General features: G+C 33.0%; 2 protein-coding genes across 5 annotated transcripts in view; one reads left to right on the top strand and one right to left on the bottom strand.

The window, feature by feature from the left end:
- Positions 1 to 455: 455 nt before the first annotated feature.
- Positions 456 to 8,466, top strand: LOC132705569 (prolyl hydroxylase EGLN3). The gene is made up of 4 exons (XM_060676225.1): positions 456 to 1,436; positions 5,649 to 5,819; positions 5,882 to 6,044; positions 7,633 to 8,466. Exons 1-4 carry the CDS (start codon positions 675 to 677, stop codon positions 7,671 to 7,673), a joined length of 1,137 nt encoding a protein of 378 aa, XP_060532208.1. The 5' UTR covers positions 456 to 674; the 3' UTR covers positions 7,674 to 8,466.
- A 1,100-nt stretch (positions 8,467 to 9,566) lies between these two features.
- The window catches only part of LOC132696807 (probable Rho GTPase-activating protein CG5521), a 38,889-nt gene continuing 24,630 nt past the window's right edge, over positions 9,567 to 23,825 (bottom strand). For all 4 annotated transcript variants that reach the window (XM_060661850.1, XM_060661859.1, XM_060661867.1 and 1 more), the window contains 6 exons: positions 20,763 to 20,935; positions 20,444 to 20,707; positions 18,666 to 18,824; positions 18,470 to 18,597; positions 12,891 to 13,138; positions 9,567 to 12,634 (listed from right to left, as the gene is read on the bottom strand). In XM_060661850.1, the coding sequence (XP_060517833.1) occupies positions 12,444 to 12,634; positions 12,891 to 13,138; positions 18,470 to 18,597; positions 18,666 to 18,824; positions 20,444 to 20,707; positions 20,763 to 20,935 (1,163 nt within the window). In that variant the 3' untranslated portion in view covers positions 9,567 to 12,443. The remainder of the gene's footprint in view (positions 12,635 to 12,890; positions 13,139 to 18,469; positions 18,598 to 18,665; positions 18,825 to 20,443; positions 20,708 to 20,762; positions 20,936 to 23,825) is intronic.

Genomic DNA, 23,825 nt, shown 5'->3' with positions numbered 1-23,825 from the left:
GGCATTTGACTCTGAGTTTATTTGACACGAGCGGAGCGAGTTTTTAATAAACGAGTGGGTTAAAAAGTTTACCGAACGTGTTGCATACTATACTTTTTTTACGACCCTTAGTTTTTGGGTCCATTTTCGCAAAACAACACGAATACATTCTGACATGACCGTCAGAATTGACCTACGTCAAAATTCAAAGCGTGGGAAATATCTCCGAAAACATCCGTGCGGTAAAATTCCGGAAATGTTCGAAGTGGCTCGGATTCATCGGAAACGAAACTGACTTGGTAAAGTGACACTTCCAGCAAGCTAGATCGGTGGGTAATTAGGTATTTTACAGAGGGGAGTAGAAAAAACTTATTCCATGGCCGACTCAATTTGAATCGTACCACGGAATCTCAGCCTTTAATTCGAATAGGAACATATCGAAATTATCCAATTTCTACTCCATGGTCCTAACCTAACCTACAAAATAAGTAGTACTTGTTATTCATCGTTATTTTTACCAATTCCTGGAAAATTTGCACTAGGGATCCGTCTTCGGGTTGCTAATTTCGAAAAGAAATAGTGAAAAATGACGTTAATTTTTTTCTTTTTAAATTTGTGCAGTTCCATCTTCAGAAGAACGTTCGCGAATTATTGCGCATATTGATAAAGAATTTGATTTTCCGTCGAGACGGAAGATGAGTTCGCAAATAGATTGCGATCGGTCGGTATGTAATTTCTGTAAGTCGTGCGAGAATTTATCACGTTGCGCCCGATGCAAAGTGACCTTTTACTGTTCCAAGGAACATCAAAAAAAAGACTGGAAAAAACACAAGCACACTTGTCGTGAGATAGTGGGATTAGGGAACTCTGTGGAAGCGAAATACGGCAATACGGTGCACAACAGAGCTTCAGCTCCTTTGCCTGTGGAGGGCAGCTCAGAAAGTGAAATCTTGTGTGCTGTAGATGAAACTTTAACAGATAATCACTGTGATGAAAAAAATTCAGTTGACAACAATTTAAAGTACAAATCTAGTATGGCTATCAAATATTTTCCTGAAATCTCTTTAACTAGTAGTGGTGCACTATTTGAACACCATATAGAAGATGATGTGTTGGAGGAGATGTGCAAAAATATTGTGCAAGATTTGAATTATTACGGGTTGTGCGTTCTAGATAACTTTTTGGGCTTTGAAATTGGTCAGAAGGTGCTGGCAGAGGTGTTGAAAATTAAAGGGATGGGTGCTTTAAGAGATGGCCAGTTGGTTTCTAGTAAGGGTAAAGCCAAAGAGGACTTAAAGACTATAAGGAGTGATCAAATTTGTTGGGTGCACGGAAAAGAAGAGTATTCAAAACACATTGGTTATCTAATTAATAAGGTGGACAAGTTAATAACAAGAGCAAATAAAATGGAAAATAATGGTAAACTGGGAAAGTACAACATTAATAATCGTACCAAGGTAATGTTTGAACTGCTTATTATTATTATTAAGTTTATCTTCTCTGTGATTGATAGTATCTATTTGAGTTTAATTATTTATACAGGAAATTAATTTTCTTGTTTAAATAGAAAAACATTTAGTGTTCATTTCAAAAAATATTTATTGCAATTGCATTACAGTAATTAATACTATACACAGAAAACAAATCAAATTTTCAGCCAATATCTACTGTAAAGTGCAAAAATAATATTTTAAATGAGAAGTTATTTGCAATGGAATGTTGTTATATCAGATTATGTACTTAATAGATATCTATTAAACAATTCTAAAATTATTATCAGTCTCCTTCAAATGATTTATCGTAGCGCTGTGCACATGGGACTTGAGAAAAACAACCAAACCTACTTTTACTGTTAGTTGGAAAGTATATTTGCAAATTTTATTCTATTTATTTACAGGTTGGAACCTATTTCAAACTAAGTTATGCACAACAAAAACTTACAAAATATACTAATAAAAACAAATAACACCATGAAACAAAAAATCACATTGCACCCAGTTACATAAAATTTCACAAATTTATTTTTATTAAGAGGGGCCAAAAGTAAAGCAACTCTTTTTATTTGGTATAAAGTGAGAAGTCGCCATTATGCATCATTATTGGTTTTATCTTGTTTTTATAAATAAATTAAATAAGTAATATATATCTGTCACCTAATAGAATATTATGCAACGAGTTTGTTAAATGCAATGCAATGCAATTAAATGCAACTAACCAATCTCGACCGAGTTACATGCTTACAGAAAAAAAGGGAATTTCCAAGCAGTTGAACTGGGCCAATAGTGCTGATAGTGTGTCGAAAATCACTTCACATTATATATGTTTATATTTTATTGTAATACCCACAACGGTACAAGAATTACTGTATAAATGATGTATGTGTATGATTTTTATTTTGTCAAAATACAATTATCATAAATTTATGTTCTTTCGGATTAATTGACTCAAAACTCAAATTATTCATTGATTGAGGTTTTATTACTTTATACAGTTCTGAAATATGCTATATCTATGCCCTTTTTCTTAATGTGAGAGAGTTATAAATCATTATTGAACTGTAAAACTTTGTGATCTTAGAAGCATTCCATAGGTGTAGTATTGTACCTATGATGATTGTCAAGCATGCTGAGAATGAGGGACAAGTAGTTAACCTGCCTTTGCCTTAGTGTTTAAAATCAAAAAATGAGAAATTTATTATTTTCAATATACTCAAAGCTAATCGCTCTCAAAACTCATACAGTGTTGCAAAAATAGTTGAAGTTTGTTTGAATGTGACTCGAATTGGATAGTCAACAATATACCGACTTTTGCACTCTGCCTTATTAGTTCATTAAAGAGAAGTACAGGAAGAAAGAAACTAACAAATGAAGATGAAAAGACTGCCATCAGAAAAATAATACATTCGTTTTACCAAAATAATGTCTCAACTGAAAAAGGATGATTTCAATTCCACTTATGAGTAAGAAGAAATTGTGAAAAACTACGAAGGAAATGAATTTTTTTAGGAAATAACTGAAAACAGAAAATCACTTTTAATAGGGAAAGATGAAAAAAATTATGACCATAGATAATGCCAGCTACCACGAAAAACCGAAAAAATATACACATCTTCTTGAAAAAAAAAATCATTCATTGGTTTACTTTAAATAAGAAGCAATTTTAGAAAGATATACTAAAAAAGTTTATAGATTTAATAATTACAAACCTTCTTTATTCCTCCTGCGTCGGTTGGTGACGAATCGAACTTGTTGACGTTTCGCCAATCATCCTGTTGGCTTCTTCAGAGCTAAATTGAAACTGGCTCGCATTCTAATGTGTACCTGCTTATATATTGTTTGAAGAAAGCGGAGCGTTCCAGCACAACCTTCCAAAGACAATAAGCCCCAAAGCAACAGCACATTTGCCACTGTTGTCCTTCTTTACATTCAAAACATCACTGACCACATGTTAAAAGTTGTTAATAAATATAACGTCAAAACCACATTTACCAGTTTTCCAAAAATCTCTCAATATCTTCGATCCGTCAAAGACAATTCATTGGGCGGAAAATATCAACTAGGCTCAAGAAACTGAAAGAGCCTTAAGACTACGGCAAATAAACTCATCAGCAGTTGCCAAACACAATCACGAAATTGGACATCAAACTTTATTCGATAAAACTAAAGTTCCTGCATGTAATCAATTCTTCTGTCAACGAAGAATCTATAGAATTATATAAGCATTCAAACAATCTTAATCGCGACTCAGGTCTTTACCTTTCACCAATATAGGAATCAGTCATTCGAGACAATGTTCATGCCCCTCCTTTAGCTCCACCCCCTCAAACAATATATAAGCAGGTACAGAGTAGAATGCAAGCCAGTTTCAGTTTAGCTCTGAAGAAGCCAACAGGATGATTGGCGAGACCGCAGCAAGTTCGATTCAACAACAACCGACGCAGTAGTCTGTCTATCTGTCGAAGTTTCTTTGGGCGATTGCGATTTCTTATCTTGGCACCAGGCGACATAATCGCAAAAAAATATCAAAAAAATCAGTGAATGCAACCATATGGCTTTTTTATGTCAACTCAGTGAAAATCGCATGTCATGTCTTCATTGTAATATAAAATATCAATACAAGAGCTTAACGCTAAAAAAAATGTTTCTTTGAAAGATTAATTAATTGCTCACATTGGTAGCGAAAATGGATTTGTCAGTGGTGACTTGCTAGCATTTCAATCAAAACGGACTGAAGACTATTAAGATGGTGTTTTTGAAGATTATTTCCAGGAAAGGCTAGATTTTATTCCTCCTGGGTTTGTTATACTCATGGTTAATCCAGCTACCTCTCAAGAAAATCCTAAAAAAAACACGTCTGAAAAAAAATGACATTCATTGGGTTACTTTGAATAAGTAAGAATCAATTTCAGAAAACGTTGTAAATTTGAATAACAGTCTGTACGAAATGGCTTCAAAACGAAATAAAATAGTTCTTCGCATTCCGCTACTGTGAATTAAACCCCATAGAATTGGGATGGGCGCAAGTAAAAGGGTATGTAGCAGGGCATAACACCACTTTTAAAATAAGGAACTTTGAAACCCTCTTACAAGACAGTGGATGGTGAAAAATTGAATAAGTGCTTCAAACATGTGATTAAAATTAATAATTATTTCTCTGGACTCCAACCACTATGGTTATCTGTCTACGCGGAATATGATGACTAAAATTTACAAATGAAGTCTTATTTTAAGGAAGTCTTATTTTATTAAGTAGTAAATTTTTGTTAAATAATATTTATTAAAATGTATCTACTTTCATGTTATTCTTAATTTTATACAAGTTTTTATTTACTTGATCTTAGAATAATTAATGGTACCAACTATCGGCCAATCTCTATAATTATGAATAAAAATAATTCATCTGCAGTAACGCCGCCGTCACATTACTTTCATTCACCAAGCTCGTCTTTTTATTGTATGCCAATATTTTAAAAATTGAAATATAGAATTTTTGAAAAGCTCTTATAGGAATTTATCTCAACTTTACGATATAACCTTTAAGTTTTCCACCTGTCATTGAATATGTTTATTTTATTACTCTCTCGCATTAAGAAACCGAGTATAAGTAGGTCTATGGTTTTTGAAAAGTCTGGGTCTGCACCGCTGACATTTTAAGTTGCAAAGAAATTTTAAAATCTTGAGCTAGGGCTTAGGCAATCATCAAACAATTGATTTTTTAATTGTGGACAGACAGTCCATTATATAGAAAAGAAAAGGTGTCCAGGAATGTATAACTCGTTAATCAGTTAAAAAGAACAATAACAGATGTATGTGTTGATTGAAAAAATGGAATTTTATCGGGCGATATATCCTTGATTATAATTTAATTCATTGTTTGTACAAGGAAAGATAATGATATTTACTTAAGGCTTATTAATTGACAAAAAATATACCGACATGCTGAAGTTGTTTTCATAAACAAACACAAAGATTTTTAAATTTAAAGTATAATAAAAATTAATTTTAAACAGAAAAACAGTAGTGACGTTATGTACTTTTTTTTGTATTACCAAAAACGGCAAAATCAGAAACAAATCCGAAAATTGGAACCTGTGGTGGCATATGGATAGAATATCCAGTTTATAACCAAATGACTAAGGGGTAGTAAATAATGGTCCAACCAATCTCTAGGCTATGGTGGCTTGTTATCCGGGTTCGGGTACCCATTACGTTAAGCACGTAGACAACCCCAATAGGGACGGCAGATGCATAACTGCAATCTATTATCCCAACTTGAATTGGGACGTCAGACGATGCGGAGGGCTGTTGCGAATATTCCCTGAAGGGTGGAGGGAAGACAAGGTAAGCTTTTATCAATTGGTTTCACTTGAAATCTCGAATTATTATTTGGATATTTTGCATAGGTGGCAGATATCGAACCGTTGTTTGATCGGTTAATATTCTTCTGGTCAGATAGGAGAAACCCGCACGAGGTGCAGCCTGCCTTTGAGACCCGTTATGCCATCACATTATGGTACTTTGACGCGGCTGAGAGGGAGGAAGCGTTGAGAAGGTTTGAGGAAGCAAGTAAGATGATAATTATATTAAACCAATGTATAGCTTACTTGCTTGGCATGTGGATAGTTTTGAAAGCATAGATTGCACTCCTTGTGGTATATGCTTCCAAGACGGTTTTTCAACATATTAAAGCACTTCCTAACAAGCATTTTATTGGATAATTTTGGACTTACTTTAATTCCAATGGTAAAATAAAATAATAAAATCTCTGATTGACTGATTGCAAATAATCATAACAATCTGAAAAAAAGACAAACTAAGTTGTCTAGGTCGCATCGCATCACTTCAGTTTGTACTTTTCACTAGTACGGACCGTCGGTTAATTAAAGTACCATGGAAAAACACCGTATGGATGCCTGAAGTCGACAGTTTATAGAATTCTAATGCTGACCAAAATAACAAACTTGAGTCATTTGAATTACTTAGATTTCAGAACCGCAGAAATTGATAATTCAAAGGACATCTTTGCATTGTTCAGTCAAAATAATTGCAAGTAAAACTTTCTTCCATGTTTTTTTTTGTCTTCTCATAAAGCACTGTGTTGGCCAGCCAGCTGGAAGACCGCAAAGATTAATGAAATAGTGTGAGGTACTGAGGTTATATTGTTCTATGATAGAAATTTTGCTTTTCAAGTATTGATTTTTCAATATTTTTAAAGTTTGGACGGGTGGTAATAGGTGACATTTGTGTTTTTTCCTTACTAAAATATAATTAGGCAACAAAAGAATTAAAACTTCTTTTCCAACTTACACAAAAACAAAACCAAATGGCTTAAGTAATTTCTAACAACAGCCAACTGTATAGAAAAGAGAAAACTCTTTTGTTGCAACAATAAATCCTTATTGTGCCAATGCGACCTATAAATTTCTGAAAATTGAAGTATATTACAAAGAAAAAATGAAACACGTATCTGAATAATTGTTTGCATTCTTCTTGGAATTGCTAAAATGAAAAAGCAGATCCCAAACATGCTTAACGCAGGCCACTCCAAATCAGAAATATCCAGATCATGTAAATATTATTGAATAATTTTTACAGTGTGGGATCTGGCATTATCATGCGTTACAATAAAATTATTTCTAATAAAATAAACATAAGAGACAACAAAATCTTCCAGAATTTCTTCAATGTACCTGACGGCAAGTCAAGAACCCCTTCACACAATTCTGTGTGCTTCCAGAAAAATTCCAGCCCACATTATAGGTGAACTTCCAAAACGTTCTTGTTGGCTTCGTCATCAGAGAACAAAACGCATTTCTTACTTTATAAGATGATAAAGAGTCGGTTCTTTGTTGGGGGCCATTTTGAGGTCGTCTACTGCAACCTTGTTGTGCAACATATCGCTCGCTTCCTTCCGTTTTGTTAAGCACAAGACTTTGCCAAAGATATGTCAAATTTTTCATAACAAAAAAACTGACGACCAACCAGTTTTAAGTGCCAAATTTATGCAATTTTTTTCTCAAATAACCGATTGGTTGTTGTTAAAAATAACTGTATCTTTTTGTAAGTTTTTAGATTCATAAAATATTACAAAACAAAACAATCTTAAATTTGTGTTGTTCAACATATTCAACAGTGTCTCTTACTCTTGTTCTAGGGAGGGGACAATTAGAGAAATCGCCAACGCCATCTACCTGATTACATATATTTATGCAAATACCCTGATATATTAGAGCTGTAGAATAAGTTAAACGCGCCTGATTTATGAGTCTATTGTGATTTCGGTAGCTTTAGGACATATAAAGTCGTTAAACGGGAGCAATAAATTTAGTCAAAAGTATCTATTAAAATGAGTTCAAAAAAACGTGTTTTCTGTAATGTCGAACTCACTTTAGCTGAGTACCAAAATGCATAATTTTTAGCCTCCGTTTTTCAATAACAGACTTTTTATCTCTTACTGAGACCCCAATAGAAGCACCCACCTGATGCGTTATTAAATTATATTGACTTTTTTTTTATTATTGAAAGTAAATTTTTATTTAATTAATCGGTAGTATTTAATATAATTTGAGGTGATATTTTATGAAGGGTGCACGTTTGAAAACAAGCGTTACATATATATATATATATAAATATAAATCAGGCGCAAAGGTTGTACATACATTTCCTGTTTTTGTATCAAGCGACTTGTAAAATAGTGAAATTGTAAAATAGTAAGGATGCGATTCTTTATTGTTATTGTACTTATCTATTTTATACAATAGGCATTGTAAAAATTGTTTGAAGCGCCCCGGTTGCATCTCGTCCGTTTTGTGTTAATTTATCATATGTTGAATGATATCTGAATCGCCTAATACTTTTTTCCATTATTGTGTATGTTGTTATACTAACAGTTTTAATGAGCGCTGCGAAAAAAATATAGTTATTTTTCATATAAATAATAATTAATATATTTTGGACGGCCAAAGCCTTTTACTCAACCCATACTAAATCGTCATTGCTGCTCCGTTTCAACCACCTGGATGAAAGAGATAAAGGGTGAAAGTTTGTATTGACAACAGGGTGATCCAGATGTATCCCCTATTAAGTCAGGTCCCTTGGCATCCCTTGATGCATATCCAAAGGAAGTGGCAGCGTTTTTGATTTGGTTTTCGAAATATATTTACTGATAAAAAATAAATATATTTACTAAATGATACTGCCTATCTTTAAAGTTAAAAACTGCCATATATTCATGACACAATCACGGTATGCTTAGGTTTTTAAACATTCTTTGTGCAATTTATGCTTTAGTGTTGAAATGGTGTTAAAGAAAGTCCTGTAATAAAAATGATTAACATAATTGCAAGCGTAAAAAATTGTCAGTAAACACTTGCTTTACGAGGCCATTTTTAGGAGCTAAGAAAAAAATAAGAAATAAAGTTAGTTTATATATATATATATATATATATATATATATATATATATATATATATATATATATATATATATATATATATATATATATATATATATATATATATATATATATATATATATACAATGCATAGAATAATATATTATGCAACAAGTTTGGTAAACGGCATTTTAGTTCCGAGTTTTGTTTTGGCATGATTGGAGCTCAGCGGAACGAGTTCTTAATAAACGAGTGACTTAAAAGATTTGTCAAACGTGTTGCATTTTATACCTGTTCCATTAGTTATAGCAATAGCGCGAATATATTCACTGAGTGACATAACCCTCAGAATCGACAAACTTCAAAATTCAAGCAGTGCGTAATATCTCCGATTTTCGAAGTGCCTTGCAGCCGTAGGTCAACTGACATCGTAAAATGACACTTTCCGCCCGCTCGATTGGTGGATAATGGTGTATTTTAGAGAAGGAAGTAGAAAACCCTTTTTTTTAGTTAAAAATAATTACTCCCTTCTCTAAAATACCCAACTTATACGTGCGTGCGGAATGTGTCATTTTACGTCAGTTTTGTTACATTTCGTCGTTATATATCAAAATTTAGAAATGGCCAATCAAACAATATGGAGATGGAGATGAAAACTTGACGACAATAGGTAAGTAAAAACCGTTTGTAAAACGCTCTTTTTATTCGAAAATGTTTTAATTATAAAGCTTTTAGTAATAAGTACTACATAAATTATAAACTATTGTAAAACGAAAATAAGTTAGAGAAAAATATTAATACTGAAGTTAAAAAACCAAGTGTTATAAATGTATTTAGTACGCCATTTTTTCAGTTCCGATGAAATGACATATTTTGCAGTAATTTAATTTACACAAAAATTAATCTAAAATCTACGAAATTCTCACTCCCGGCAGTCAGTCTCGCGCCTTCGAGAATCCAACTTTAATTTAAGAGAATACTGTCACCAACAAAAAAAAATGCAACTAAAAATATTAAATGCAATAATTTTCGTGACGAGCTCGACCATTCTTTGGATAAACAAACCTATTTTGGGTTTTCGCAGTCTGACAGGTTGATTCTATATTTTACAGTTTGTTTATTGAAGGGGGTTGTTTCCTTAGTGTTGTTTTCAAATTTATTTTTGTCTAATTTTTTCTTATCTATATGAATACGTAATCTGAAACTATTACAAACGTACAGGAAAAATTAAAACATAACGATCACAGTTTTGCGGTTACACAGCCTCCGAACGATTTTTAAAAAGCCAAAAATATTTCTGTTGTGCTAAGTTAGTTTTTTAAATTCTATGCTTTTGTTGATATTTAAGAATTTATGTCTTCAACATCGGTTCAAATTGTAAAGTTCCAATACAAATATCTAAAGGGATAAATTATTATAATTATTATTATCTGCTGTTAGCGCCTCTAACTTTTTAAATTTATATTTTCTAAAAAAGAAGTTTAATACAAAAGTTGTAGGGTTTAATGTGTAGATTTAATGTTGTATACTTATTTATATACAAGGTGTTCCACAAAACGTAGTATACATAAAACATCAAAGTTTTGCTTTTTTAAAATTAAATACGCTGTATATTAGGCCTGAATTACCCAAAAATAAAATCGTCACTTAGTTGGGCAGGTTTAAATTATGGCAATGTCGCTTACCATGAATATTGTAATTATTCAAAATTCTTCGCTGTGTATAAAACATGAGAAAAATGCAAACATACGCGCGAATATATAGAAATCCAAAGGAAAGAAGAGCGCATACCATTTAAAATGACATTTCAGCAATTTTATACAACATTTCAAAAAAATTAAAAAAGATGTTTTTTTATATTACTTAAATTATTGTAGCATTTTAAAAATTTTCATAAATTCCACACAACAAGATGTTATCGATTTGCAGAAGAATCACGAGAAGTTTTGGAGAACTTGAAAAAATCTACCTTTTTAAATTTATCAAATTTGAGCACTTGACTGGGAAAAATACTTCTTAACGATTAGCACTTTGTAGTCACGTGTTGCAAATGTTAGACAGTAATATTGAACATATCCCCACAATTGTCAAAATTAAACAAAAGACGTGACGATTTTATTTATTTTATTTTTTGGTAGTTCTAGGCTTAATGTAAAAAATACCTTAACCACTTACAGACAGCATTGAAACGCTGAGTCTAAAATATATCGCCATTTCTGCGCTTCCAAACGTTGGTCGTTTTTCAGTAGAGTGGGAGGTGGTAACGCGCCTTACGGAAGTACATCGCTCTCTAAATATTTGCATTTTGAAAAACAAGGGACGAGGGACCCAATGGCTCAAAGCGGGTAAAATATGCCGATCCAAATTATGAGAATGACCTTAAAAAGTGGTTTGGAGAAGTTGAGGGTGATAATAGCGACTTAGACGAGTGTGATGAGATTATTAATACCTATTTCCCAATGTTATGACAAAGTTTTATTTTTTTACTATTATTATTACTATGGAAAAAACAGGTTCAAATGGGCGAAAAAACCCGAAACTCCAATAGAGGGCGATGACCACAACACAATATAGAGATCCTACCACTCAAAGTTTGGAAGCCCTTGTTTAGTGGCGATGTTTGTGATATGCCTGTAAAATGGACGAATGTTCGAGTGTCTTTAATATTTTTATCAAAAACTGCAAAACTTGTTGTGCTATCGGCAAATCAGCCTGCAATGATGAAATGCTTGTTCGGTTGAGAGGCCGGTGTAGTATTACAAATAAACCCGTGAAATATGGGATAAAGATTATGTGCTGCACTGATGGTTTTAAATTTATATGGACAGAAACTCAGATGGAATTACACTATTCAATGATAAAAAGAGTTTCAATAAGCCTATTCAGACTGTATTATGGCTTACAAAACTACTTTATGGGACAAATGAATGAATGACTTTTGAAAATTGGTTCACTTCGATTGAGTTGGCCCAAGCCATGAAACAAAAGGGCTTAGGGTTCATTGGTACTCTAAAAAAAAGAAATACCAGCAGTTTTCACCTTGCTTTCATCCACAACAAAAATCAATAAGGTGAACCTTCAAATGCCACAAAAAATTTAGATGCAAAAAATTTTTTTCTTAACGCACCTCTCAGACGGTGTTTAGTGCATTACTTTGAAATACTATGATTTTTTTGGCACACCTTGTATATAAATAAATAAATCAATCTACACATTAAACTCTACAACTTTTGTATATTTTTTTTTCTAAAACGTCAAATAAAGTTATTGGGGGTGAACGTTGATCACTAAGTACTTTGAAAACGAGTCTTTATTAAACTCAATTGCTTCGGCCGTGCTATAAAAGGGCGTCTTAAGAAAACTTTCATTTTAATATAGCACATAAATAAAATCGACGCGTCTGCATCACTGCAAATACCCAAAATGATGTAGGGCTAATACAAACTCTAATTCGGTTTTCGCGTTTCGTTCGCTCTTCAAATATAGTAAAACGCACGAAAAATAAAATATATAATTTTTACCCAAAATTTGACGCTCTTCAGACGTTAATTAAACGAACCCACCAACTCGGGTTACTTCTTCTTGGCCGCTGGCAAGGGGCTTTCGGGCGGCGATTCGACTGACGACTCCTGCTTTAAGGATTTCCGCGAGTTCTTTAAGTTCTCCGAAAGCTTCTTTAGCGGCCTCGGCGATATATTCGAGTCCACGTTATGTGATTCCGGACCGTTGAACCACAACATGCGCGACTGTTCGTTGCCCGATACTGAAACCGCAGAAATTAATTCTTTTCAGAAAATATATCAACAACCATTTTGACTCAGCACCGAATTGTGAATCAAATCGACAATTTTTTTTATTCCATATCGTCGAACATCTGATAACTATGTAACGACATCGTAAAGCAGGTCAATCATTTTCTGTGTCTTTCACTTATAAATTGAAGTTAACACTTAACTTACATAAAAGAAACTCAGTAGGTAAAAATGTAGAAAAATGTCACTTGTCATTTCATTTATTACCTCTAAATTTTTGATCCACTTTGGACCCGCTACGATATGCGTAACCGTGGGCGGAGTCTAAAAGGGCGGCGGCCAACATGGAGGAACTTCCCGACGTACCGTCGGTAGATACTGATAGACTTTCGGTCGAACAGAATGGGCTGGGCTCGATACCGGGACTGTACATCTTAGAGAGAAACTCTTCGTAAGTTGTGCTGTACTTGTGTTTGGTAACGACCGTATCCAACGAACTCCACCTCTCCTCGTAGCTAAAAGCGTGTAAAAAAATAGTGTTGGCCGAAAACGAGGTCACCATATAACTACTAGACACATAGAGGTCTTAATACTGAATTTTTTAAAGGCAGGGAAAGACAGACTGTAAATAATCGGTGAGTCACAATAAGGATAAATTCTGGTGGTTTTTAAGGTTCTCTGCATACGCTCAGGTGAAGCCCTCGAAATGATAAAACAACTAAAACAGGCAATAGAAAAGGTAGGTGGTAACATTAATTTCCACAAAACAAAATTCATAACGAATGAGATTAGAAGAGGTAAAGATAATCAAACTTGCATGATTTAACGCAGTATAGGTTTGTAATTGCAACATAATCTACTAGGGACTTTGCCGATATGGTTAAAGAAAACAGTCAATGCATTTCGCAATGCGGCTCGGACCCGCTTGATTAAGAGTCCGCAGATAAGTTGAGAGTAAATCAAAGAAAAATGGAACGAGCAATGGTGGGAATTACAAGGTACCAAACAGGCTAGTGAGACAAAGAACTAAAGTAACAGATGTCATACAAACAAATATTCAAGGCAAATGGAGATGGGTTCGTCATATGGCGCGCTTGAGCGACAATAGGTCGACCAAAAGGTTGATAGAATTAAGACCCAGAGAAAATAAGGGAAATCAGGGTAGACCCCCAACAAGATGGGAAGACCATCTGAGAAAAACAAAAGGAAACTGGAAGCAGAAGGCACAAAACAAAATACTATGGAAGGAGATGAAGGAGATCTATATCCAACAGTGGATGCAAGAGGTTGGCGGATGATGATGATAACACTCATATATTTCAGGAGCTGTGTTTTGTTGCATTTTGTCAAGTTTTAACTTTTATGTTGATCTTAGAGAAATTATCTTCCATATTAAGTAATACTTGATATGCCCAGAATATGCCTCTAAATAGCTTCGTCTTCTGTGTAAACAAATATGCTGGCGAAATTTTCTATTTCCTTGAACAGTTATAAAACTAAGTTAAGGCATATTTTGTTAAATAATTTATAGCTGTATTTTTTATTGTTTAGAAAAAAATATGCACAACAGTGTCAAATTAAAAGATACAGTATTCGCAAAAAACGTGTGAATAGTTTAGCCGTCGTTACAAGTTTTAGAATTAGTGTGTGAGATCAAAATATTTGCGTTATTTTTTTTCAGTGTTTGGTTATATACTTACATAATATTTTATGTGTGATAATACCTAAATATTGAAATTAGAGACTGTGTATTTGATACAGTCTTTGTATTTTCCTCTCTGTATTTGATATAGTTATGCCAAACACTAAAACACTGTGTTCCGAACCATAAGGGAAATTATAAGAATGGACCAAAAGCAGATTTTGCGGAAAAATGGGTTCGAAGAATGAAAAACATTATTGAAAAAAAACACGGAGGTATTTACAATCCAGTAATAAAAGATGGACTAGCAAGTTAAAAAAATTGGTATGAGTTATATGCCCCAAACTGCTGACGAGGCCCAAAGCTAAGCGAAGATAACGCCTCGCGGACACCGCATCAAAAGCCCTATTTATTCGATTGTCACATTGCAAAATTGTTTTTAATTATTCCAGTCTTTGTATCAACTAGTCTGAATAGAACCCTATTTTGCTTTCTGTATAAATAAATGTTTTTAAAAAACGCTCTCCCAAATTGTGAACATCTTATTGATCTTTAACCCCATAAAAATGAAAGTAGTAACAGCCAAATTAAAAACACCTCCTTTGAACAGAATCAGTTTTTATTTATTATTTTTTTATTCAGTGCCAATAATATAATCTCTGCTGCAAAAAGACAAACATTAGAACTCGAGGGCATCAAACAGGCAATAACAACAATATATATATATATATATATATATATATATATATATATATATATATATATATATATATATATATATATATATATATATATATATATATATATATATATATATATATATATATATATATATATATATATATATATATATATATATATATATATATATATATATATATATATATATATATATATATATATATATATATATACAGGGTTTTTCACTTAAAACTCCGCACGCCAATAACTCCAAAACGAAAAGAAATATTTAATTTATGTAAAAAGTAGTCAAAATGTGGGGTCAAGTAGATATTTCTTAAAGTTTAAAAAATGCGACGCCTGCAAAGAGCTGGGCGTCGCGACGCGTCGAAAAATTATTCGATTGCAGAGACTTTGGAAATACGCGCATACAAAAGTACATATTATTTAAAAACTTTTTTGTTATTTACTCAAACTTATTTACTTTACCCGTTTCTAAGTTATACCGATTTAAAGTAAACATTTCTTGATTAATAAAAAATGTGATTAACGCTTATTTTTACAAGTATGCCATGAATGTTAGTTACTATAGCAACCATTGTTATCGCAGTTGTTTTAAGTGCAATTACAAACAATAGATTTCAACTATTTTAGTATGATTTTATTTATTATTTTTTATCGATTTAGTTCTGAAAACATGATAAATAAATGAAAAAACAGTAAAATACCTACAAGTTAATAACCAAAATTATTATTGCAATTAACTACATAATAAGACATTTCAAAAATTTTGTTCAAAATTATGTCCATCTGCTCGAACACAACTATTAAAAACTTTTAACACATGAGCTTGGGTCACTTGTAGGAGAGTCCTTCTTGTGATAGCGGCACACGCTGCACTAATTTTGTTAATGAGATCAGCCATATCTTCGATAGGTTCTTCATAGATAACGTTTTTTAGGTAGCCCCAAAGAAAATAATCTGGTGGTGTAATGTCCGGGGACCTCGCCGGCCACCTTATCGGTCCATTAGTACCAAACCATCTATTGGGATATTCTCGGTTCAAATACCTCGTTACTATTTGGGCATTATGTGCAGGCGCTCCATCCTGCTGTAGCCAGATATTCATTCTAGTGTCAAGAGGCACTTCTTCTAATAGTTCCGGAAGTGTAGTTTGAAGAAATCTTAAATAGCGATCTGCATTTAAAGTTCCTTCGTAAAAGTAAGGTCCAATAAGGAATCCATTTAATATGCCGCACCAAACATTGATACTAAAAATTCGTTGGTTACCTCTTTCTGTAATCCAACGAGGATGGTTTTCGGACCAAAAACGACAGTTGTGTCTATTAACGATTCCATTATTTTGAAATCGACTTTCGTCGCTCCATAAAATTTTCGAGAGAAAATTTGCATCTTGGCTATACAAATCGGACAATGTCGCTAAGAAATACATTCTTCTAGCATAATCGCCTGGTTCTAGTTTATGAACTAGTTTGCTTTTGTACTGGTGAAAAGAGTTTCTATGTAGAATTCTCCACGAAGAACTTATGGTAACACCGGTATTTTCTTTTATCTCTGATAGGGATATCTTGGGGTTATTATCAACCTGCTGAATTACAGCAGCAGTATTTTCATCATTTGTAGCCGTCCTGTTCCTATCTCTTTTAGGTTTTATGAAGCTGCCATATTCTCTTAAGTTTTTACATAAACTTGAAAAGGTTTTTGCATCGGGGACTCTTCTATGCGGATAACGCCGTGCGTAAACTCTTTTTGCTTCTCTACAATTGCATCTGCATTCTCCAAACACCAGTAACATGTCTACTTTTTTCTCATTGCTAAATTGCACCATTTTCACATAATAATTCTTAGTTTTTTTTAAACCGAACAAATTTGGATATTTCTTATGACAAAATGTGACAATTTTTTGATACAGCAATAACAACTTACGTTTGTAATTGCACTTAAAACAACTGCGATAACAATGGTTGCCATAGTAACTAACATTCATGGTATACTTGTAAAAATAAGCGTTAAGCACATTTTTTATTTATCAAGAAATGTTTACTTTAAATCGGTATAACTTAGAAATGGGTAAAGAAAATAAGTTTGAGTAAATAACAAAAAAGTTTTTAAATAATATGTACTTTTGTATGCGCGTATTTCCAAAGTCTCTGCAATCGAATAATTTTTCGACGCGTCGCGATGCCCAGCTCTTTGCAGGCGTCGAATTTTTTAAACTTTAGGAAATATCTACTTGACCCCACACTTTGACTACTTTTTACATAAATTAAATATTTCTTTTCGTTTTGGACTTATTGGCGTGCGGAGTTTTAAGTGAAAAACCCTGTATATATATATATATATATATATATATATATATATATATATATATATATATATATATATATACATATATATATATATATATATATATATACATATATATATATATATATATATATATATATATATATATATATATATATATATATATATATATATATATATATATATATATATATATATATATATATATATATATATATATATATATATATATATATATATATATATATATATATATATATATATATATATATATATATATATATATATATATATATATATATATATATATATATATATATATATATATATATATATATATATATATATATATATATATATATATATATATATATATATATATATATATATATATATATATATATATATATATATATATATATATATATATATATATATATATATATATATATATATATATATATATATATATATATATATATATATATATATATATATATATATATATATAGTTTAAATAAAGGCAAATGTCGGCCATAGCGTTTATTTTATGCTAAATTAGTAAATATAGAAATTTAAAATGTTACGTTTTTGTGCCTCCCCAACCCGCCATAAAATTTCCAATATAACTTGTATAAATATGCTTGAAAAAATATTACTTTAACTACATTTCAAAAAATTAAAAGTTAAAAATACCTATGCAGTATTTCTCAACCACGTTTGTACATATTTACACTATATTCTAAAGATTAAAAAAATATAATGCGATCTACCCCCATACCCGCTGACAGTTCGTTAATTCCACAGGTTTCAGTATATATGTAGTATGTAGCATTTTCAAGGCAGTATTTTCTCCAAATTTGCACGAATCTCTTTAAATTTTCTGGGAAAGCGAGTTAAGTGTTTGGAGATCGCTGTTTAGAGAGAAAATGGCGCAAATTGCAAGTTAGTGGGTGAAACTCTGAGGTATACGCAGATCATTCCCATCTCTATGAAAACATCATAACCTCTCTGTTCTAAGAAACAAAAAACACAGGAATGAGAGGAGAGGAAGGTGAGCAGTGCTTCAATGCAATGTCCGTCGCTTCAATCCTAAGTATTAAGAATCGTAAAAGCAACCCATATTTCATCACTCTAGAACCACATAAATTTTTACCTACTGGAAGCTATATGGACTGGACAAATCAATACTCACAACTGCTGGTAGAATTTGTAGGTAGTTCTTTTGGCTCTGCTGGCACAAACCGCCGTCGTCCTCACCAACGCCGCCAAAATGTTACTCTCCACGACGGCTTCGTTGAAAACGACACCAAACTGAGGGACCTGTATACAAAGCACCACACCCCTTTCATAACACTTCTGCAAATCTATATTTACTGAGCTTCACTTACGTCTTCCTTGCAATTTACAGTCACCCTATTTAAATTATTCCCCAGCGGGTATATAGTTATCAGCACGTCACAGAATTCGGTGGGAATGATATCGCGTCTATAGTCCCGATTGTGCTCCGACCAAACTATATGCACCTCGTCGTTACCCAAATGTTTTGTCTATAGAATCGATAAAATTGAGTATTAATTTTCGGAATTATTATGTATTATGCTTAAATACGAAATATATAATATTATATAAAGTTTCAAAAAGTATGAAAATTGAGGAATAAATTTATTACGTAACCAGTTGATTAATAAGTTTATTGTTTTTTAATATTTTCAAGTAATTTTGGACCACCACATATATTGAGTTTTTTTTTTCAAATTGAGGAAAAACCAGTTTTGTTGCTTGCCTGGAGGTCGGAGCGAACAATTTTGGTAGTGCATGGTAGTTGAAAGCAATCTTCAGAGTTTTCAGTTGAAATATAAACAAGCTGTGTGTAAGGTATTATCAAAGTTCTTTTTTTACACGGTTCAAATGCCTGCCTCGGCCTCTTATGGTGGTGGGGATCCGAGTGACATGTTAACCTTTTGTGCATCGGGTTTATTTGCATAGACGTCAGACTTCAAGGAACCCCACAAGAAAAGTCTAGCATATCAACACTGCAACAAATCCTTCATGCAAGCTGTCAATTATAGCGTCCGGTGTGTGACACTTACTTTTGCTGCAACCACATGTATTGTGGGTCCATATGATTCAATATTAGCTATAAGAAATTGGTTGCCATCGTTCTGTAGCGCTGGCAGTTGACGGTGACCTCCTCACCAACGTCGTTTTCGAAAAAGTATTAATCAATGCCGGCTCCGGTCCAAAAACCACATCAAAGGGTAACTTTTTGAGGAAGCATTATTACCTGGTGAACCTCACTTGGGTTGGTGTCACCTCATATACGCCTAGTCGTTAAAAATGATTTTTAGGCCCCTTTTAAATGATTTAAGTGAACAGATCACGTTGTCTATGGTCTGGTTGTCTAACTTTGAGCAATAAGTTTTCTTGTGCCGACATTAGGATCCATTTTTAATACCACTTAATTAATTAACCGTTATTTTTAAGTTCAAAACCGGTTCTATCATAAACGCACTACCAAAGTTCCCTCTTTAGGCGTTATTTATTGCTTTGGAGAGTGAACAAAGTCATTAGGACAGAGGTAACCACTAGAGGTTGATACGTCAGGTTCTTCGGGAATCACATTTAGAGCAGAATAAACCTCAATAAGTTTAAGATTTTGGTTTTATTTTTGCGGTGGCTATTATTTGCCGCAAAAAGTAAATGTATTAGAAAACGTATAGCGTGCAACAAGCAACAAACATAGCACAGCACTACTTGATTTGGAGAAGGGAGTAGAAATATATGTTAAAAGGAAGGTATCGTAACACTAAAGTCGGATTGAGTTTAGTGTTATGATTGATTGTGCATTTTTTGACAAATGTGACAAATCGTCTTTATTGCAATTACAGCGCCATTTACCGAGAATCCAAAAGAAAACTTCTGACAAAAATGCATTTAAGATTTGCGATGACGTGGCGAGTGTCAATTTGGTATTATTGAACATTTCTTGTATTAATTATTTTAAGGCATTCTTTTTTTTTTTAATCAATTATGTAATTCTCGAAATATTCCACCATTTCCATACTTTTTGGACACCTGGTATGTTAAAATAAATTGACTAAATTATCTAAATTATTACTATCTAAGTTAAAAATTACACGGGTACTCTACTTATTCTGCCTATTACCTTATTCAAGACGGCCTCTTTAGTGTCTCCCGGCATCCTGGTGGCGACGTGAAAAATCGCTTCCATAAAACTGGTTGCCATATAGGGAGCGGTCACGCCCGTAGATCCTTGTCTTTGCAAACCACCGAGGAAGCCGGTGTGGATCTCTAGTTCGATTTCCCAAGCCAAGGCGGCAACAAATTGTTCGTAAGCAACGCTGCCACTCTGATTAGCGAGGATGGAGGTTTTGTCTTCTTGTCCAGGCGCCACATAGATTACTGCGAACTGATCAAAATGGCAAGATTGTTATGATCGGACCGTTTCAAAATCTATTTCTTACTTTGTGGGTTTCCCTGCACGTTTGATTGTCCAGATTGCGAAGTTCTCGCAAAAGTCTCTCCGTTTTATCCAGAAGATGGAGCTGCTTGCGTCTCTCCCAACCGGCGAGACTAAGCTGCGAGAACAGCATGCGGCACTGGTGGAATGTATTCACTTGAACTAAACTCAATGAACCTGAAAAATCGATTCTTGCGTATGCGCATATTTTTTAAAGTGTGGTTTGTTTTTATTTTTTTTTATTTAAATATGTTAAGTACCTGGTACAAATGTAACTACAACAAATTTAAAATATAGAACTCTACAGGATTTGAGGTAAAAATATGAAATAATTCAGAAAATGTCATATCTTGGATGAGGATGCAAAGCAATTTTGCTATATTTTTTATTAGTTTTTACCGAAATATGAATTTTAGGGCATTAACGGCAACACTGTACGACTATCAGACGTGAAAACAATGATATTGAACCAAAAATGCCTTTGGAAAAGTGTAGCTTATTAGTGTAATTGTAATTTCTCTGTGGCCCAAACAGTTTTTAAAATATCGATACGAAAACTTTGCATTTGCGATTACATTCTATTCTTTTCCGAAAACCCTCTACTTCAAGTGTTCATGTTGATATTTCAAAAACTGCTTGAGCTATAGAGAAATAACAATTTCTAGACATTCCATTAAGGCATATTTGGCTCATTTACGAGAATGCTTTTTGACGCATTCATTACGGACCACCCTGGACATAAATATAAAATCAGATGATTAGCTGGACTGTTCTACAGGGACTGTTTTACAAGTGACAGTAGAATCGTACATGCAAAAAAGAAAAACCCAAACTTCGGTAATTCAATACAACTAACAACACTTTAGAAATCGAGATATTCATTTATATATTTCATAGATACTGAGGTGCTGAAGTACAGTACAGTTGATGAGTAAAAACAACATAAAACCAAGGAGTACTAATAAAAATTAATATTTGCAGATCAAAAGTTTTTCAAAATAAATAAGAACTAAAAGTTCAGATTTTCACGAAATTATATATTTTGACATGACAATTGTTTCGACAACGACAAGACACGGTGTTGTCGAAACAATTGTTATGTCAAAATATATAATTTCGTGAAAATCTGAACTTTTAGTTCTTATTTATTTTGATAAATGGATTTTCATCAAGTAAAAGCCTCCTCAGTTCAATTTTTCAAAAGTTTTTCCTTCTCTTATAAATAAAAAATCCCATATGTACAGAACATTATAGGAATTCTTTTACTTCTTTATATGGAAATAAAATTTAACTTCTGATCACTGAAATAAATACAGGTTGCTATTATGTTTTGACTATAGAGATATTCCCAAATAACTGCTCAGCCTAAGGTTTTATAATAAGGTAGGTATATTTATAAGGGGTTTATAGATAGACAGATAGACAGATATTTGTTTCGCTTTTCAATATTACATATAATACATATGGGTATATCACATTAAAATACAGTGTTTAAACAATACATTTAAAAAAATCATCTACTGAGTAGAGACATTTATTACTTAAAAAGATCTTAATTCTTTTTGTAAACACAGATAAACTATCAGTTTCTTCGAAGCATTTATAGAAATTTAAAGTTCTGTTATGTACTTTCAAGACAAAATATCTTGGGTTTTGTTGCCCAATATGCAGTATAGAGAATGAAACGTCCAAGTAATCTCTTTGCCGTGTGCCATGTTCATGCAAGTCACATCTATTCCATCTTATCATGTTACTTTTAACGTAAATCAAAACGGAATAAATATATGTGTCATGATCTGAAGTTCCCTAAATAAATCCCTACTGAATGTTTAATAATTACATGCATCATGTAACAAATAGCATGTTTTTGTGCTAAGAAGACCCGGTGTGCACCAGTGGCTAGACCCCAATAGATTATACCGTAACCTATCACTGATTGGAACAGCACAGCTTTAAAACGTCAATGATACCGTATCTTTAATATTTTGGATTAAGTATGAGCAGGAGCTTAATTTGGGCTATATGTTGTCGATGTGATAATTCCATGTAAGTTTGTTGTTAATGTGCAGACCGAGAAACTTAGTAGCCTGCATGTTTTCTATAGAACGTCCCTCTAATTGGAGAAGAATACTGGAATCAACGCGAATATTTTTTGTGACTATTCCCATAGCCATTGACTTAGACTTAATTAATTGTAATCCGTTATCGCGACACCATTCATTCACCCTCGTGACCCTTGCTTCTGCGGCCCCTTTTGAATTAGCTCTGCTCTTATCTATAACTAAAATGCTTGTGTCATCAGCATACAGTACAAATAATGTATCTGTATTATCCTGAGCAAGATCTTTAATAAAACAATTAAAGCGTTAAATTAAAGGTGATAGGCAGGATCCTTGCGGGGTACGTCTGCCTACATATTGAGGGCTCGATTTTGAACCGTCAATCACAATCTGCTGTACTCTCTCGGAGAGGTAAGATTTAACCCATGAGTTTGTTGGACCTTTAACGCCCACATTTTCCAGTTTTTTTATGAGCAGGCTATGATCGACAGTGTCAAATGCACGGCTCAAATGAAAAAATAAGCCTAGTATGGCTGTTTTGTTATTAAGGCTGTCGAAGATATGCTCCAGAGCATAGTCCAGAGCTGTACTTGTGGAGCGGTTGGCTCTGAATCCGTTCTGAGCATCAGAAATCAAAGAATATTTTTCAGGGAACCTCTGCAGTCTGTCATTATAACAGGCCTCAAAAATTTTTGCCACTTCACATTGAAGAGCTACGGGGCAGTAGTTCTCTATGTTGGTTTTATTGCCTTTATTTTTAAAAATAGGTACGATTTTTGAGTTTTTTAAGGCCTGTGGATACTTGCCCTGGACGAAGCTCAAATTGGCTAAATATGATAGAATAGGAGCTATAATATCTTTAATAGAAATTAACAAAGTGCCCGGTATTTCATCGATTCCAGATGATTTCTTGCGGCATACTTTTCCAATTACTTGTTTTATCTCTACTGTTGGAGTAAGGTAGAGAAACATTGAACTTGAGTGTATTTGGATATCGGGCGTTAGAT

The sequence above is a fragment of the Cylas formicarius genome, unplaced genomic scaffold, assembly GCF_029955315.1.
Source record: "Cylas formicarius isolate icCylForm1 unplaced genomic scaffold, icCylForm1.1 PGA_scaffold_10__41_contigs__length_53128322, whole genome shotgun sequence".
Taxonomy (NCBI): Eukaryota; Metazoa; Arthropoda; class Insecta; order Coleoptera; family Brentidae; genus Cylas; species Cylas formicarius.
Note: the sequence above shows the minus strand (reverse complement) of the source record. Positions and strands in the feature narration are given on the sequence as shown.